Source organism: Lissotriton helveticus, chromosome 3_1 (assembly GCF_964261635.1).
Source record: "Lissotriton helveticus chromosome 3_1, aLisHel1.1, whole genome shotgun sequence".
Lineage (NCBI taxonomy): Eukaryota > Metazoa > Chordata > Amphibia > Caudata > Salamandridae > Lissotriton > Lissotriton helveticus.
The window spans coordinates 2113450780-2113468275 of record NC_136061.1 but is presented as its reverse complement, the minus strand read 5'-3'; the positions used below and the strand labels follow the sequence as shown (position 1 = coordinate 2113468275).

Genomic DNA, 17496 nt, shown 5'->3' with positions numbered 1-17496 from the left:
GTCCTGACTTCTTTTCGATCCAACCACTTCCTGTTAGTCAATGTTACCTCGGTAACCTTGCTACACGCCCCCCACCCTGCCTCCAGCGATGGCCGGACTCCGCCCCCAGCTTTCCCATTCGCCAACGTTACCTCTGTAACCTTGCTACACGCCCCCTACCCCGCCTCCAGCAGTGACCGGACTCCGCCCCCAGCCTTTTACTTCCTGACTTATATGCAGGCACTGCACGCGTCCAGGTAGCTCCCGCATTCATTGCTTGCAGCCCACCCGCCAGAAGAGCTCCGCTTGCCTTCTGCCGTCCTGTTTAAGTCAGGTAAGAACATCCCCTGCACTTCAGGTGCATTCGGAACCTGAGACTTATTAATGCTCTCTCAAGCTACCGACTTGTGCTTACTCCCAGTACTTTTCCTCCCCGTAGGCACAGCAAGACCCGCCCGCTGGTCAGACCAAAGCAACGATCAGGTAACTCCACTTACCGTGGTTTTCAGTCTAAGTGACAGTCCGATCTTGGTCAATTTTCTTAATTCCCTATCCCTTGCTCCCCCGCAGTTTCCGATCATTGAGTGACTAATCGGACTTCAACTACCCACGTTCGTTTACCTGGGTATAACTGTAAGTTTCTTCCCGTCTGTTTCATGTTTGGCACTCCCTCACCATTCACTTGCTAAATCCGGCTGACACCGTGATTGATATTAATATCACTGGATATAATTAGATATACCATTTGCCCAATCGTCTCTTGATGTTCCAACCTTAGTCACCCCCTATAAACACTCCTGCTACCCCCCCGCTCCGGCCCCCACCCCAATCACACCGTATGCACAACCTTTAATGTAAACCTGATCACCAACCCGTTCGCTACCTCACCCCCAGCCTTGTCCCAACCCGTGATCCCCCGCTCAAAATTGCCCTTTCTGCCCACAGCACTGTTTTCATCGACAACCCTGTCCTGATGACGATCCCGACTAAAGGGGATCGAAACGCCGTTGACCGTACAGCTTGAATTATACGACGCATATCACGTCTTGTGCTCCTGTATAAATAACTGTGTTTAAAATGATTACAACTTGTCTTTCGGAGCCATTATTTGATGTAAATACTTTGGTCAATGCGTCGCCAATGCTGTTGTTTTTAGCACTTGCACATTCACGATCACCAATTGTATATAGCACCTTGCACCAAGTGTCACTGGGTTGTCACAAGATCCGTTCTGTACAGTGCTGTTATAACTGTATTGACATATGAAAGATCTTTCCCCTTGCTTCTTGGTAAATAATACTACCTTCTCTTAAAATCAATTGACTCCTTGTTTCTTCCTTCGTTGTAATTCATATTGCATACATTTCTGAAATTGTCTTTACATAATACCTGTTGGTCACTGGTGCTAAGCACTTCATAAAAATAAGAGGTGTGGCTTTCAGGTCAAAGCAGAGGACACTGAATTGGTTGTGGCAATTGTCTACTTGAAAATGTGCTAGGGATATTTTGGGATATGAAAATACACATCTTGAAAATCGAGTAACATCATGTAGTCTCCGTCCAAAAGCAGCCTGCGTATCGTTTGAAGGGTTACCATGCCATTAAACTGCTTAATAAGGATTTCTTTCAGATATTTCAGATTCGGTATGGGTCTCTACTCTCCAGAATTCTTCTTGACGAGAAAATAGCTTGAATTGAACCCTATACTACTTTGAGATTGGGCATCGGTTTGAAGGACCTTTCTAAAACATGGGAAAATGCCTTGAGAAGAAAAAGCGGTTGATGCACATTCCACTTGGGTGGTGTTACAGGTCGTTTTTGAGTGAATTTCAAAGTATGTTAAAAGCACACTACATCCAGAACTGTCCAGTCCATGGTGACTAAAGCCCGCTCTTCAAGAAAAGCAGCAATTCTTCCACTAGTGCAGAGGGATGGGGGTTATTGGTAGCTGGTGCTGGTATCTAGTCATTGCCCTCTGGATTCATGACCTTTCTAGTGGCTGCCTCATTTCTTAGTGGTTGGTGAGTGAGACTGTAATCTTGAAATTCCTCTGTTCTGTGGATTGAAAGCTCTCCTTTAGGAGCAGAACTGCTGTTGCTGATGCAGGTGCAATGACTGACATAGTTTAAAGGAACTTCTAAATGGCTGGAAGCATCAGGAAAGGATTGCTGCCAAAATGCTTGAAGAGAATGATCTGGCTATTTGGGTCTCTATGTCTGAACGGTATTATCAACGAGGCAATCAAACAAAAGATTTTCAGTCAAATGACATGTTTATAATATGCTTTCACACCTGTAATTGAAATGTGGGGTATCTAACCCAGCCTTACAATGCAGCGTTTTTGCACCCAACAAAGCAAGGTCTGGACACACCATGGACAATGATGTCATTCCAAAGAGCAGCATAAAGGGTCGTCTTGAAACCACTATGGTTGCTGTTGCCATCGATCCTCAAAGCAGCCGAATTAGGCCAATGCGTGCTGCAGATGTTGGTGCCAATCTTGCAGGCAAAGGCAATGGAGCGACAACAGGCAGTGGTTCTGTCGCTCTTCTTTAAGGCCTGATATGTCAAATTCAGACTCTTGTGTCATACAAAGTAAAACTCTCAACAGCTGCTCACAATCATGTTTGTCCCTGTCTCACTGATCTACTAGTCTCTTCTGCATTCCTTAAGGAACTCACAAATTATTTTCACATACATGTATTTTTACTTAAGATTCAGATTTCTTCCATTTCTTGCACTTTACGTCAAGAATTGGGTGAAGTCTTCATTTGTATATTATCAGAAACTAAGATGGAGACATTGCTTGAATTTTCTAAAAGTATTCCCAAACCCAGAAGGCTTTTTTATGTTGCTGATGTAACTTCCTGGCAAGATCAAAGCCTTGCTACCAAGTCTTGCCCCTGCTTTTTCTCTTTGGCTCTGTTAACCTGTTATGGAGTTACTTTGCACAAGTTCTGCTCTTGACTGTGTAGTCCTGTGATCAACTTGAGTTATCTCGCATCATTTCGGACTACTCCATTCTGCGAGGAGGTTTTGTATTCTGCAGGGCTATTTACTGCCTTTTGGAACTGCTTTCTGAGGAACACCTATTGTATTTCATGTGTTCTATTCCTGAGGTGATATCATTGCTACTGGAAGGAGTCGCCTAGACATCTAGCAATCAAAGAAGGACACGAATAAGCATCCATCTCTCAACAATACTGATGGAATCTGACGTTACATAAATCTATTAAAGCATGAATGCTGTGGGCAAAAGCTCTTGATCCTTCTCTTAGTATGGCAATAGACTCCTTTTTTCTGCTTGAATGAGATCATGCAAAGAATAAATATCACAAATACTTTTATGTTAAATATTAATGTAAGTTAGGTTTGTTTACTTTAAATGTAGAACAAAATAAAAAATGTTAAGCACTATTAATTTTGAATTAAACAATGGAAATATATTAAATTTATATTAAATTTAAATACTTTTTCAGAAGTTTAAAAGAAAGCAATGTAAATAATTAAAATGAATTTAATTATGTTAATAAAACGCATTGCTGCATTGTTTTGAAGGGTGAAATACGTTAATATAATTAAATTAATCAAATGTGCCCAATTTTTATATTTTAAAAATTAAACTATATTTATTAGTATTTTTAACTATTTTAAAGAATTTAACTTCACTTAAAACTGTTGCCTAAGGGGTTTTATTTTAAGTCCTACCTACATTATTTTCTATGGAAGCATGTTGGCCATGTGTAGTACAGGACCTCCAACTGGTTGTTTTATTTTTGGTAGCAACTTACACTCGGAGTTTGTAAATATTGGCAAGTGTAAACTCACTCAAAAGTGTAAGTTACCTTTGAGAATCAGACCCACAGTGTTTTGTATTTATTTCTATCAGTAATTATTCTCTAAACTGCTCAGAATGTACTAGAGGCTCCCAATTCGACGCTGTGGGCACCTACACTATCTCATTGTGCGTGTTCTCCCCCTTAGCTGTGCTGTCTGCACACTGTTAAACCTTACAGGGGATTTTGAAGTGCCCACACCGTTACACACAGCGCACCCTATAAGTACAAAATAAATAAAGATAATAGACACATATATAGGCCGCGTTTCCATAAGAAATTGATTTTTTGGTTTGCTAATAACTTTGGAGCCATTTGATGAATTTTCACAAAAATGTTCCCAAAAAAAGCCTCTTCCGCCTCAGCTTCTTCCTTGAACGTTTCGGGGTGATCCATGCAAGGGGGGGGCCTAACAATATTTTTTTTCATGCAGTTTTTCTGAGGCAAATTAGACATGGCTGAATGGAATTATACCAAGTTTGGCAGAAAACTAGATCTCGATTTAGAAAGCAGTCTTTTTGTGATTTGGTTTAAATCTGTTCGGTAGTTTGGACAAATTAAAGTTCAAAATGTACGTATATATAGCACAGCGGAACCACCGCGGATGATCTATGGATCCTCCTGCATTATGATTGGTTGGCCACAAATAACCACAGTGGATACGCAAAGTCAACCACGTATTGTTACTGGTTGGCAACCTGAAGGAAAAGTTGGGGCCGCTATCTTAGGCCTTGGGGACTTGGCACCGGAGTCCTAGAAAATACGATTAAATATAATATAAGGGGAAGGTGGAAGTACCCTCACCTACTAGACCTTGTGGGGGGCTCCCTCGGAGTAAAAATTTTTTTTTCATGATTCCATGCATCTATTGTGATGTCCAGATTGGAGAATCATGGTGGATCAGAGGCACTACAAAAAAAAAAAGAGGTTGGGCACCGAAGCCCATGCTGCGAACGACTGAAAGCTGTTCGCAACAAGGAGTTGGGCACTGTGCCTGCACCCAACTCTCCCCTGGGCATGGCAACAGACATCTTACTTTAGGTTAAAAGAAAAACATACAATTTGACTGCAATAAAAACAAAGAATAAAGTGACAATATAGTCAGGAATTAAAATAACATCTTACTTCACATTTTTTGGGAGAAAAAATAGAAATTCACTGAAAAAACAAATGTTAATATGATGTTATACTTAGGTTAAAATGTCAACTCAAACAATATTTTAACTAACAATACCACTAAAATAACAAAACCACTGAAACTCACCAGTAATAGTTATCTCAAGTAACTATAACTAATGCCCTAAAGTAACTACAAAACTTGTACCCTTACAGGTTACACCACTCATGACATGTTCAATGACTGCATTCATAAAATCCCTAATGACAGCTCCAATAAAAATGTTGATAACACCACTGTGTATGGTGGGGGTGCGACTTATAGTTACTTTAGTGAACAAGTTACAGTTAACTGAGATAACTGTAATTTCAGTGGTTCATATATATATATATATATATATATATATCACAAAAAGTTCCAATTCCACAGTGCTCTCAGTCCGCAAAATCACACAAGAGACTTCTGCTGCTCCAAGGGTGTTTATTTAAACTAACAACATGTTTCGGCTGCGGACGGAACATGTTGTTAGTTTAAATGAACACCCTTGGAGCAGCAGAAGTCTCTTGTGTGATTTTGCGGACTGAGAGCACTGTGGAATTGGAACTTTTTGTGATTAGAATTCACCGGTTGGCTCGACCGGCGTTGGTGCCACTTCCCGCGGGGCCGCAGTCGGCGTCTTTGAGCGGAATTTGAAACATATATATATATATATATATATATATATATATATATATATATACGCTCGGGTGCTACCCGCTACTTGGACAACCCCATGGAGCGTAATACATTAGCGGCGGTCCTGCCGCTGGGTTGCACCACCCCGAAGAAACGGGGGCCACGAGACTCGCTAACCAAGGAGTCTCGTATGTGGAGATGCGCGATGGATGAGGACAGGAGTGATGTTTGGGGCTCATGGTAGAGCCTTTGGAACGAGCAGTAATTTGAAATTGCATCCATCCAGGATATATGGACTACATCTCCCACAAGCACAATGTGTGTTTTCATATAGGGAGATGGTAGACGTTGTGCACTTTACTGCTGGCCCCTGATGAGGAAAATACATTTCCAAAACGCGTCGGGCCTCTTTCAAACACGCAACTGCCCATACCAACTAACGCTTTGGGGAAGGCGCACGCAGGCTCGGGTGCTACCCGCTACTTGGACAACCCCATGGAGCGTAATACATTAGCGGCGGTCCTGCCGCTGGGTTGCACCACCCCGAAGAAACGGGGGCCACGAGACTCGCTATCCAAGGAGTCTCGTATGTGGAGCTGCGCGATGGATGAGGACAGGAGTGATGTTTGGGGCTCATGGTAGAGCCTTTGGAACGAGCAGTAATTTGAAAGTGCATCCATCCAGGATATATGGACTACATCTCCCGCAAGCACAATGTGTGTTTTCATATAGGGAGATGGTAGACGTCGTGCACTTTACTGCTGGCCCCTGATGAGGAAAATACATTTCCGAAACGCGTCGGGCCTATTTCAAACACGCAACTGCCCATACCAACTAACGCTTTGGGGAAGGCGTACGCAAGCTCGGGTGCTACCCGCTACTTGGACAACCCCATGGAGCGTAATATATATTATATTATATATATATATATATATATATATATATATATATATATATATATATTCACTGTCTATGATGGGCTGTGCGAAGTGTCATTTCCTGTGTGTGCACTTTAAAATGCCTCCCCTGCTTTTGACAACGCGTCATGTGATCAAGACCCGATAGGGGGTTGAAACGCGTCATGGCGGGCAGGCTGGTCAGACAATAAAGAGAATTTGATTGGCACGAATACTTGGGTCCACTTTCGTCTTCTTGCCTACTACTAGCACTTCAAAGCGGCGCTTGTGAATGCATTTTAGTACCGAGCGACTTCAGCGGTACAAGTGGAACCCCTCCCCTCCCTGGGCACAGCAGCAGGAAGTCGTTGGTTCTGGTAACCCGGAACTGAAAATTTGTCTACTCCGGAGTGGAGGAAGTTGCGGAAGCCCCTGGGAGCTGCATAATCTCCTGCCCGAGGTGTGGAATCTGGCGGACCCCGTAACGGCTGACCGGAGGAGAACGCCGGACATTCTACAGAGGTAGGAGTCGATAGAATTCCTATTGGGGAGTGTGCACGGCGTCAGGGCGGGACATTGTTTTGTATGCCCGACGACCGTCTTTAAAGCAATCGATATCAATATAAATAACGACCATAACTCTGAGCCGAGATGTCCGCCGACGTGTTGCGTAGCAGAGAGGAAGCAGCCAGTTCTATGTTTTTGGATTCCCCGGCTGGGGGATCCACGGCTGTCAGTAATTCCAGTAATATGATTGGGAGCCCTAACACCAGAGAACTTTTTAAAAAATTGGAAAAATTTAAAAAATCCTAACAGTCAAAGTGGTGGAAACATCGTTCATTATCCTGTTACTTAGAAGTGGGAAGGGTGCAGGGAGATTTGAGAATAACACTTGAACCGAGTTATGAGAATCCGGACCCTGCCATGCTATTAGAATGGGCTGAATCAAATTTGGAATCTTCGATCAAACTAATGAAGATCCTTATCAAATATGCATAAAGTGATCGCGCAAAGCTACAAACCCAAATTGAGGAATTGGAATTGTAAATTGGTAAATTGGAGGAAACAGAGTACAAAAAAATGGAGGGAGGAGATGCAGGTTCGTCTCCACAAGGACGAGGATGTAATTAAGCGGAGAAAAGCATTTAAGTTTGAAAGAGACCGGATTGATTATGTCAACGGCCAGGTCTTTACATATGCCAGGCGCTATGATGTAGTGAAAGCCCGAACAAGCAATTAATTGCAGAGAAGACAAAGTGAGGCAAAGGGCGCGTCAACCTCGGCTTCAGAATTGAGCTCAGCGGCCGAGAGTGACCCAGAGAATGATGGAAACAGGGCCCAGCAGTTGGGGTTTACCAAACTCTCGTTGGCCGAAGAGGTCAACTCTCTTTGCAGAGACAGAAGGGAAACGTTACGATCCCGTATACACCTTGGAGCCAACAACAAAGGTGTAATTTCAAGCGGCAGCAAAGAAGAAAATGCCGCAAAATACATCAAAAACACGGCCAAAAAGCCAGGCAGAGGCAGATGGAATCGATTCCAGAACAGGAATCAGCCACAACCGCAGACTCCAACTCAGTGATTAACTTAACGGATATGGAATTGACATCAGCAGAAATAAAGGATTTAGAATTGGGACTTTCCTATTGTCCTCCACGAAATCTCAATTATACTGATGTCAGGCTCGACACGTACCGTTTTGTAAGAAAACTTAAACTTACTAAATTCCATCAAATGCAACCGAAAAAGAAAACTATTTCTCCCAGCCTGGAGCATCCAATTAGTCCTCCTCTTCTAAATGCAGGTGATTTTGAGGTGTTTGAGGATGCATGGGCACTACGAACTGAACAACATGACTTTATGGCCACAGACAGTATGGTGCATGTAGGGGATAGAAGAGCTTGGCAAACACCATTTAAACCGAAATCCGTTTTCCACCCCATCATGTTGCACGATAATCTTGATGTGTATCATGAATTGGTAACACATTGTCTTACCCAAGCAGTGGCTTTAGAATTCCGAGGCCCGGAGGGGGCCGCAGGTGGACTCCTTCCGAGACACGTTATTTCTTTTATAGTTCTGGGCCAGAAGTTGGACCTTTCCCGACTTACAGGGGAGGAGCAGACGATTAGAAAATGCTGGCTGCGGTGCCATAGGCGGTCCGGTGTCGCTCGCCCGTATGCCCCCGAGATTCCACTAGGGATGTGCACTGCCTTTCCACATGGGGGAGACTGGTCTGCGCTGGCGACCTGGGAGGACCTTGGCCTGCAAATGCTTGGTGATTTGTACAAAGAGGGATCGCTGCTCTCGTTCCAAGAGCTGCACGATGCTTATGGCCTCCCGAGAGGGGACTATCTGTTGCACGCCTCGCTAGTGGCCGGTATCCGGAGTCATTGGAAGAAGGGCCTTTCTGAACCACCGACATCTGCGTGCTGTCAGTATGTGGTCATGGCGGCTGGCACTCACAAGGCCATCACCTGCCTCTATCGGAGACTGTCGACTGAAACGTTGCAGCCCCTGGATTGGCTGAGAGCCAAGTGGGAGGGGGATATCGGGCGACCGATTCCCGAGACGACGTGGTCGCAGCTGCTGAGCCGGTCATGGAAGGGCACTAGGAATGCCAGGTTCCAGCTGGTCCAGTTCTTTTCCCTTCACCGAGCATACTTGACGCCGGCTAAGATCTCGCGATATTTCGAGGGCGCATCCTCACTCTGCCCTAGATGTGGTGTGGAGGACGCGGATTTTGCCCACATGCTGTGGTCTTGTGTGAAGCTTACGGACTACTGGGAGGCAGTGGTGGCCTGCCTGAATGCTGTCACGGATCGGCACATTGAAGCGGATATGGGCGTCTGCTTACTGTTGTGGTTCCCTCATACCCCCCGCAATCGCATTACCAGCAAATTTTATGACTTGGGGCTGATATTGGCCAAACGGGAGATCACCATGCACTGGAAGTCTAGCCGGGGCCCCAGTTACTCGCGATGGTGGTCCACTCTGGAGCGGTGGGCGAAAGCAGAGAGCGCATTGCGGCTGCAACAGGCCAGGCGATTAGATAGTGACAGGGGGTTGGAATCGGCCAGAGCGTGGGAGGCCCTAGTGACCGCGCTCCAATTGCCTGAGGGTGACCAAAGTGAGGATGGAGAGATGGCGACACCATAAGGTAGCTCTGCTGAGCGGTTCCCCATTCCCGGTGCAGTACACCACTGTAACATGTAACGACGGAGATCCTGGGGGTTAGGGTCCCCCGCTGGTATGCACTACCTAACTCCTCCCCCGACTAGTTTGGGAGGTAACTGACTGTTGTTTATTAGCTGGTTAGAGAGACGAAGTTGGCGCACTGGCCGGGGGGGGGTGGGATCCGGGGAGGGGGCGGTTACGGGACTGTTATCATAAACGGCATCTGGTCAAGAAAAGTACTATTCTTCTGTATCATTGGATGTCACTGCACTCGTAACTCATTGTATTGCACTGATTTGACCTAATATGCCAATAAAAATTGTTTCTGCAAAAAATGAATTGGTAACACAGGATTTAAAGAAACTGTATACATCGGTCAATAAATCTTGGCATGCGACCAGTAAACTCAATTTATGTTACAAGAATCTGATGAAAAAATTAGGGGCAGATTCTAACATAATTGTGAAACAAGCGGATAAGGGGGGCAACGTGGTCCTATGGCCACGTCAGCTCTACATGAGTGAGGCGGAATTACAGCTATCGGATATGGCATGCTATAGAAAGAGCAATATACATGTGGTCAAAACGTCGTGGAATGAACATTATTCAAGACTCTTGGCTTGGAAAAGTGGGGGATTACTGATTGATACAGAATATCGGTTCCTGAAGAAGGAACAACCGGTGATCCCCACGTTTTATTTGATCCCAAAAATCCATAAATGCACTGCCAAACCACCGGGCAGACCGATTATATCTGCAATAAACAGAATCATGGAAAACACAATAAAAAAAACATTGATTATTTCCTTCAAGAATGGGTACAGGGATTGAGCTCCTTTGTTCAAGATACTTCTGACTTTTTGAGAAAGATTGAAAAAGTGGAGTGGGGTGCAGATATGTTACTAATGACACTGGATGTGACTTCTTTGTACACCTCAATAAGACATAATAATGGCATGAAAGCAGTCGAATTTTTTTTTAAATGAGAGACCCTTTAATTGTGCGCCTCATAATAAGATACTGTTGGCCATGGTGAAGGAATGTCTTGAACAGAATTACTTTTTGTTCAACAATCAGATTTATCACCAGGTGAGAGGGGTGGCGATGGAGGCCTGCTTCTCCCCAATTTACTCCTGTTTAAACATGGGGTTATGGGAGGAGCAGGTCCTTAGGGGAGAATACAAGAACGCCATGGACGAACATGTGGTGCTTTATCTAAGGTACATTGATGACCTATTCTTCATTTGAAGAGGCTCTGAATCGAGTGCCATCGAATTTGTGGAAAAATTGAATGGCAACTGCCTAAATTTGAACTTTACATCCACAATTGATACACAGACTATTTGTTTTCTAGACGTTGAGGTGGACATAGAGAATAATGTATTGGCAACTAGGTTACATAGAAAGTCCACAGCGGGCAATACGGCACTGCACGCGTCAAGTCATCATCCGCAGCATTTGATACGCAGCATCCCATTTGGGGAGATGCTGTGTGTCAAACGGATTTGCAGCTCGGACGTTGAGTGTCGTGTTGCCCAACAGGCCAGCAAAAGACGCTCCTTGGCCAGGGAATATGCCCCTGGGATAATTGACAAAGCCATCAATAAGACCAAGTCCCTAACTAAAAGTGAAGCATTGGTACCCAAATCACAGAAGGGGAGCATAGTTGAAAATAAATCTGACTCCCAAACTAGAATAATCCTTACCTTTAGCAGACAACATTAGGAATTGCGGAGGATCTTTACCCGTAATTGGAATTTGGTACGGGGGATCCTGTGATTGGACGGTTAGTTTCAAATAAACCAGTCTGGACTTTTAGGAAGTCACAATCGATGGGTAATAAAGTGACGAGTAGCAGCCCTGAAGTAATTACTCAGGGGAAGGGTTTTAGGAAATGTCTAAGTTGCAAGGCCTGTAAATTTGGCAGCAACAGAACCAAATATAACAGTCCTTTCCATACAGAACCCATTTTGATTAATAAAAGACTGACTTGCAGGACGGACTACGCTATTTATGTGCTGGAGTGTCCATGTGGGCTAAGATACATTGGCAGTACCAAACTGCCAGCCCACAAACTGATACTTCAGCACATAAGAGCAATTACAGGAAAGGACCAAGCCTACCCAGTGGCCAGACACTTTGAACAGTCACAAAACAGCAACCCCAATGTACTGCAATACTATCTAATTGACACTTTCTTCCCCATGAAGCGGGGAGGTAATCGAGAAGCAAAGCTGCATCTCCTTGAGACAAGGTATATAATTGAACTTGATTCTAAACATCCAGCAGGGCTCAACGCTAGCGAGGATTTCTATACCTGTCTTTAAATCTTAAAATCTAGGATTTTCTAGCTGACACTTCAACATTATCAAGTTCTCTAATTCTGAATTGTTATTGAAAAGGAAGGACTTTATTGACAACACATGGTTCAGGAACATTTTACTAATATAATGTGATTTATATATGATAAATTGTTGTTTCATTTGCACTTTCTCGGGGGGTTGGTAGCATCAACATTGGATAGCATTTGCTATATCAATGTTAGATGCAATACGACATTAAGGTATCAGGTATGCACTGTTTTGCACAAAGTTAGTTTTCTTAATGTTTTTGGTATAAAGTGTTGTTACACATTAGGAGTGACTGACATAATCAACTCATGACGGTACAACAGGAGTTATTGCCCACTGGGGCCTTATCAAAAGAATACACATGACTCTGGCAAAAATATCAGCAATTATAAAAGTAGCTAGCATGACATTGGAGAACTATTTGTCTAGTTACAACAATATAAGTGGGTATAGCTCTCTATAAAATTAAGAGAATCACTTAGTAATGTGTTGTAACTGAATGGAACAAAAGGATGATTGTACAAAACAAATCATTTGAAACAGTCGCTTTTTTAATATTTATGTATTTATTTGTATATATCTATACTACTATTATAAAGAGAGAACTGTGACCTTTGAGCCAGGTAAACTCGAAAACTACACCACCAATCCAAACACCCAATACATGTTTAAAAACGTCAGGACAAGCAGAATGACATAGGCTATATAAAAATAAATATATATACCTTATTTAAAAAATGTACGATAAAAAAAAAAAGAAGTCCCTTGGAAGTAGCGCCGGCCGGCCGTGACGTGCGTGCTGACATCAGCAGCACAGGGAGGAGCGGCGTACAGGAGCTCGAGGAACAGCGGTGGACATGAGCGCGGGGAGGAGCTGCGGAGCGGAGAGAAGCGGAGGAGCAGTGGAGCGGTAAAATCAGCAGCGCGGGGAGGAGCGGAGGAAGAGGTAAGAGAAGCATCTGCTGGTGCGCACCGAGGGACGGGTGGGGGCCATGAACACTGAGTGCTCAAAAAGCCTTTTCCTCAAAGTCGGGACGTAGGGGGAAACAAAGCGTGGGCAGAAGCGGCCAGGACCAACGACGGGCGGGGGCCATAAACACTGAGTGCTCAAAAAGTATTTTCCTCAAAGTCGGGACGTAGGGGGAATCAAAGCGTGGGCAGAAGCGGCCAGGACCAACGACGGGCAGGGGCCATAAATACTGAGTGCTCAAAAAGCATTTTCTTCAAAGTCGGGACGGCAGGGAAAACAAAGCTTGGGCAGAAGATGCCAGGACCAACAAAACGGCCGCTCTGCTGCGCCACTCCTGCTGCCCCGGGGCGGGCTGCTTGTATGTATGTATGTATGTATGTATGTATGTATGTATATATATATATATATATATATATATATATATATATATATAAAATATTAGATGTTTTAACTTTATTCCATGCCTGCTATATTTTGCACATTAAGTCAATATTTTGCTGCTAAAACATTATGCTGCTAGGATTATACAATAATATTATGTGTATTTTGAAATGTTTGCACAGTTCTAATGCACTACGCTGCTCATAGTAACTTTTCACTGTCTATGATGGGCTGTGCGAAGCGTCATTTCCTGTGTGTGCACTTTAAAATGCCTCCCCTGCTATGACAATGTGATCAAGACCCGATAGGGGGTTGAAACGCATCATGGCGGACAGTATATATATATATATATATATATATATATATATATATATATATATATATATATATAATGCGCTAACTTGAGCTGATTAAATACTTGCACGAAATGGTCCGTGTCTGCGTCTCCTTGTTCTGGGGGAAAGCCTGAGTGAAGGAAGCAAGACGTGGTATTCTGGATGGATGGATGGATGGAGATTTATATATATAGGGAGGGTTTAAAATAAATATAAAAGTGAACCACAAGTACCAGAAAGCATCACGAGCCATGAGGGGCGGTCCACCGAGGACAGAACTTAAAAATTACGTACAAAAACACGTGGGTTCACGGACAACTATGCAAGCATCTACGGCGTACCTCTGAGGAAGTTCGAGGAAAGAACGAAACATGTTAGGATTGCCGTTTGTGAATAAATTCAGGATGCAAACCTCGCTGGTGATGTGCGGCTGATTCTTCTTGTTGGAAGGTGTTTTGGCAATGTATATATATATATATATATATATATATATATATATATATATATATATATATATATATATATATATATATATATATATATATATATATATAATACATTACGCTTCCAGGTTCTAAGTATGAAATATAGGAAATTATGTTAAGTTGCCTTGTTTTTATATAAAATTATTCTTTATAAAAATTATAAAAAGAGTATAAATTAAAAAATATATAAAAATGATTTGGACATGAACGTATTTAGCCAGTTTAATAGACAGCACGCATAATGATGGGGACATTTTAGCAACAGATGTTGTTTCTTTTATATCTATATGCACTGTACCTTTAAATTTAAATAAAATATCCAATGAGAAAATGACTGAGAAAGGCTGAGACCAGCCGAAACGCGTCAGGACGGACAATGTGCTGTGAATAAATAAACAATTTACTTGCTTACCGGGAGTGCCCACTTCTGCTCTTTTGGTAGGAGTTGTGAAGATATATATATATATATATACATATGTGAAGATATATATATATATATATCCAGGTCACCGTGTTAGAGTCAGCAACCAACGATTCCCGCCTTGCTTCGACAAAAACCTCGGACACGGACCTTCTGGTAAGTGCAGATTTATTTAAATCCTTGCAGATTTAGTCGCAATAACGTTTCGGCTCCGTGGAGCCTGGATCACATATATATATGTATACATACATACATACATCTATATCTATATCTCTCTCTCTATATCTATATCTCTATATATATATATATATATATATATATAAATTCGCTCTCTCTATATCGCTCTATATATATATATATAATACCTTTTTCCTATGGACAATTTCCCATGTTTTAGGTGGGGAGCAGTCTCTTTATTTGAAGCAATCTACAACACCACTGACTTTCTGAAAATGATCACCTCAAATGTCTGTTATACTAGCAGATAGATAATTTGACCATATAATTATCAAAGAGCCCTCCATTCCGAGATAGGAAAGCAATAAAGCATTTGCCATGTTTGCAGCAATGTCTTTAAATATAGGATAAGCTTTAGCTATTCATGACGCCCTGAAAAACAACAAAAGCCTTTCAACATGTCAGGCACTCCATTACAAATCTGGATAGGGAAAATACATTCCAAGACAACCTGGAATAAATAAAAGTATTTCTCTTTTCCATTTGAAGCCTAAACTACAATGCAGAAAATGTGCTATTAAATAACCAAACACTGGAAAAAAGACCGCTACCTAGGTATCAGACAAGAATTGAAAATGGCTTTGAAAATCAATCTCCCCCTGGTTAGATACTCCTGCGCTACATTAAATGACCTACAATTTTTGTATGACAGTAAATAAAACACGAGTAAAAAAAAAGAGATATAATGAGCCCCCAAAAATGCAGGCAAGACTCACATGGGAAAACTGTGGTTGCGATGGCATATGAAACGAGCCAGTGACAAAGGCAGGTGTACTGTGACACACAGGTGTTGAGGCCAAAGGGAATAGTGACAGTACTGCTGTGGCTCGAGGCTGGTCAGTTTTCATGGCTTCATCTTCCTGCTTCCTCTGCGTCTCGCCAGTATTTTCCAGTGGGGCGGATGTATCCATTGGTTCGTCTGCATTAAAGAGTAAAGTCAAACTTGTCTGCGCACACTGAAACATCAGAAATTAAATAAAAAAAGAAGTATATCCTCAATGGCTAAATTTACCTGTTAAGAATTTCCCTTTTTGAAGCAAGGTTGAACATGCAAAATATTAATGATCTACAAAATATGCTTGCTTAACATCCGATGACCAAGTAAATGGAGCTGGGATACCGAGTGTACTTTCAAATTTGACCTATGCCACAAAGGGTGCTGAAAACACCAAGTCCCCTAAGTGCATCTCCAATTTATGAGTTCACACATAACTACAGCAGCATGCAAAACGACATTTAAAACACACATATCTAATGAAAATGGGCCTAAAAAAGATTATGGTTTAAGAGGTGGTTACATCTAAGAGACTTATTTTGTCAATCGCTCCTAATCCTGCTATCAAAGACCCTCAGGAGATAGGGCACAACCAAAATACATACCTCAAAGTATCATCAAGGACTAATGAAATATATTTAATGTAAAGGTTTTTCTTTTTAAAATAATATACATAAGGTCATTAACAGTAAAATAAAACTATGAAATCCTGTCGTACTCTAATCACTACTAAATACAGGACTATAAATTATGAACAATAAAGTTGAGTGAAATACAGAGAGATGTGATAATGATGGGGTAGCAAAAAATACGCTTATTTTAATATCAGAAGAGTAATCACAAGTTATTTTATTACCTGAAGGAAGAAAATAAGTAACTTACCTGTCACTGCGGTTATCCAGTATTGGCATCTTCACAGATTCACTGAATCAATCCCCGTCATTCCACTGTAACATATTCAAGCAGTGCTTTAAATGCTTCAAAGGCTATAATGGCCTTAAGCTAAGTATATAGTAGCCTATCCATGTCCTTTTTTTTTTTTTTTTTAAAAGGACTAAATGTTTTAACCTATCAATCAGCTGCCAGCACCCTCTAGAAACACACTCAGAAGAGGCAAGTTCTCTAAGGTTTTCTAAGCACAAGTGGGAAGTAAGAATCCCAAAAATGAAAGAGAACTGCCTCTACGGGGAGGAGGGTGGGTACCATGTGAATCTATGAAAGATACCAATATTGGATAAGCACAGTTACAGGAAAGTAACTTATTTTCTTATCTAGTATTTGGGTATCTTTCATAGATTCACATGCCTGAATCAGAATAGCAAGAAGCACCTTAAAGTGTACTGTCGTTAGAGGAAGGCCAGAGACATGTAAATCATAACCCCCCCAAGCTACTGAAATATAATAGTAACATTTGTAATTAAGCATATACTCTTTCAAATTCTGGACAGCTGTCAGAAAGATGCCTAGAACACAATATGAAAAAAGAACAATTGATGGACAGAATGCAGAACAACCCCAGGACAGAGATCTGGGTCTAAATCTATTGTTTTGTTTGCTCACCATGCCATTCCAGTTTGGACACAGCCATATGCAAATCAGTCTTGACCCTGCGCACAATGGAAACAGTCCAGCCTGAACTGTCAGGCCAAGTCCTCCCTGGACTGGAAACAAGCATCCTAGGACCTGTTTCGGGCTTTCAGCCCTCAACAGCCAGGATAGCTGGTCTCCAGTGGCATGGAGAGCACGGGACCCACACCTGGGCATACCCGTCCCACTCGGGGTGACAAACCCAAAAAGAACAATTGATGGACAGAATGCAGATATTCAACCCAGCACAGACATCTGGGCCTAAATCCATCGT

General features: G+C 42.4%; 1 protein-coding gene across 6 annotated transcripts in view; it reads right to left on the bottom strand.

Moving 5' to 3' along the window:
• TP53BP1 (tumor protein p53 binding protein 1) overlaps positions 1–17496 on the bottom strand; it is a 767880-nt gene that overhangs the window by 556780 nt on the left and 193604 nt on the right. For all 6 annotated transcript variants that reach the window (XM_078683313.1, XM_078683315.1, XM_078683318.1 and 3 more), the window contains one exon: positions 15577–15779. In XM_078683313.1, the coding sequence (XP_078539439.1) occupies positions 15577–15779 (203 nt within the window). The remainder of the gene's footprint in view (positions 1–15576; positions 15780–17496) is intronic.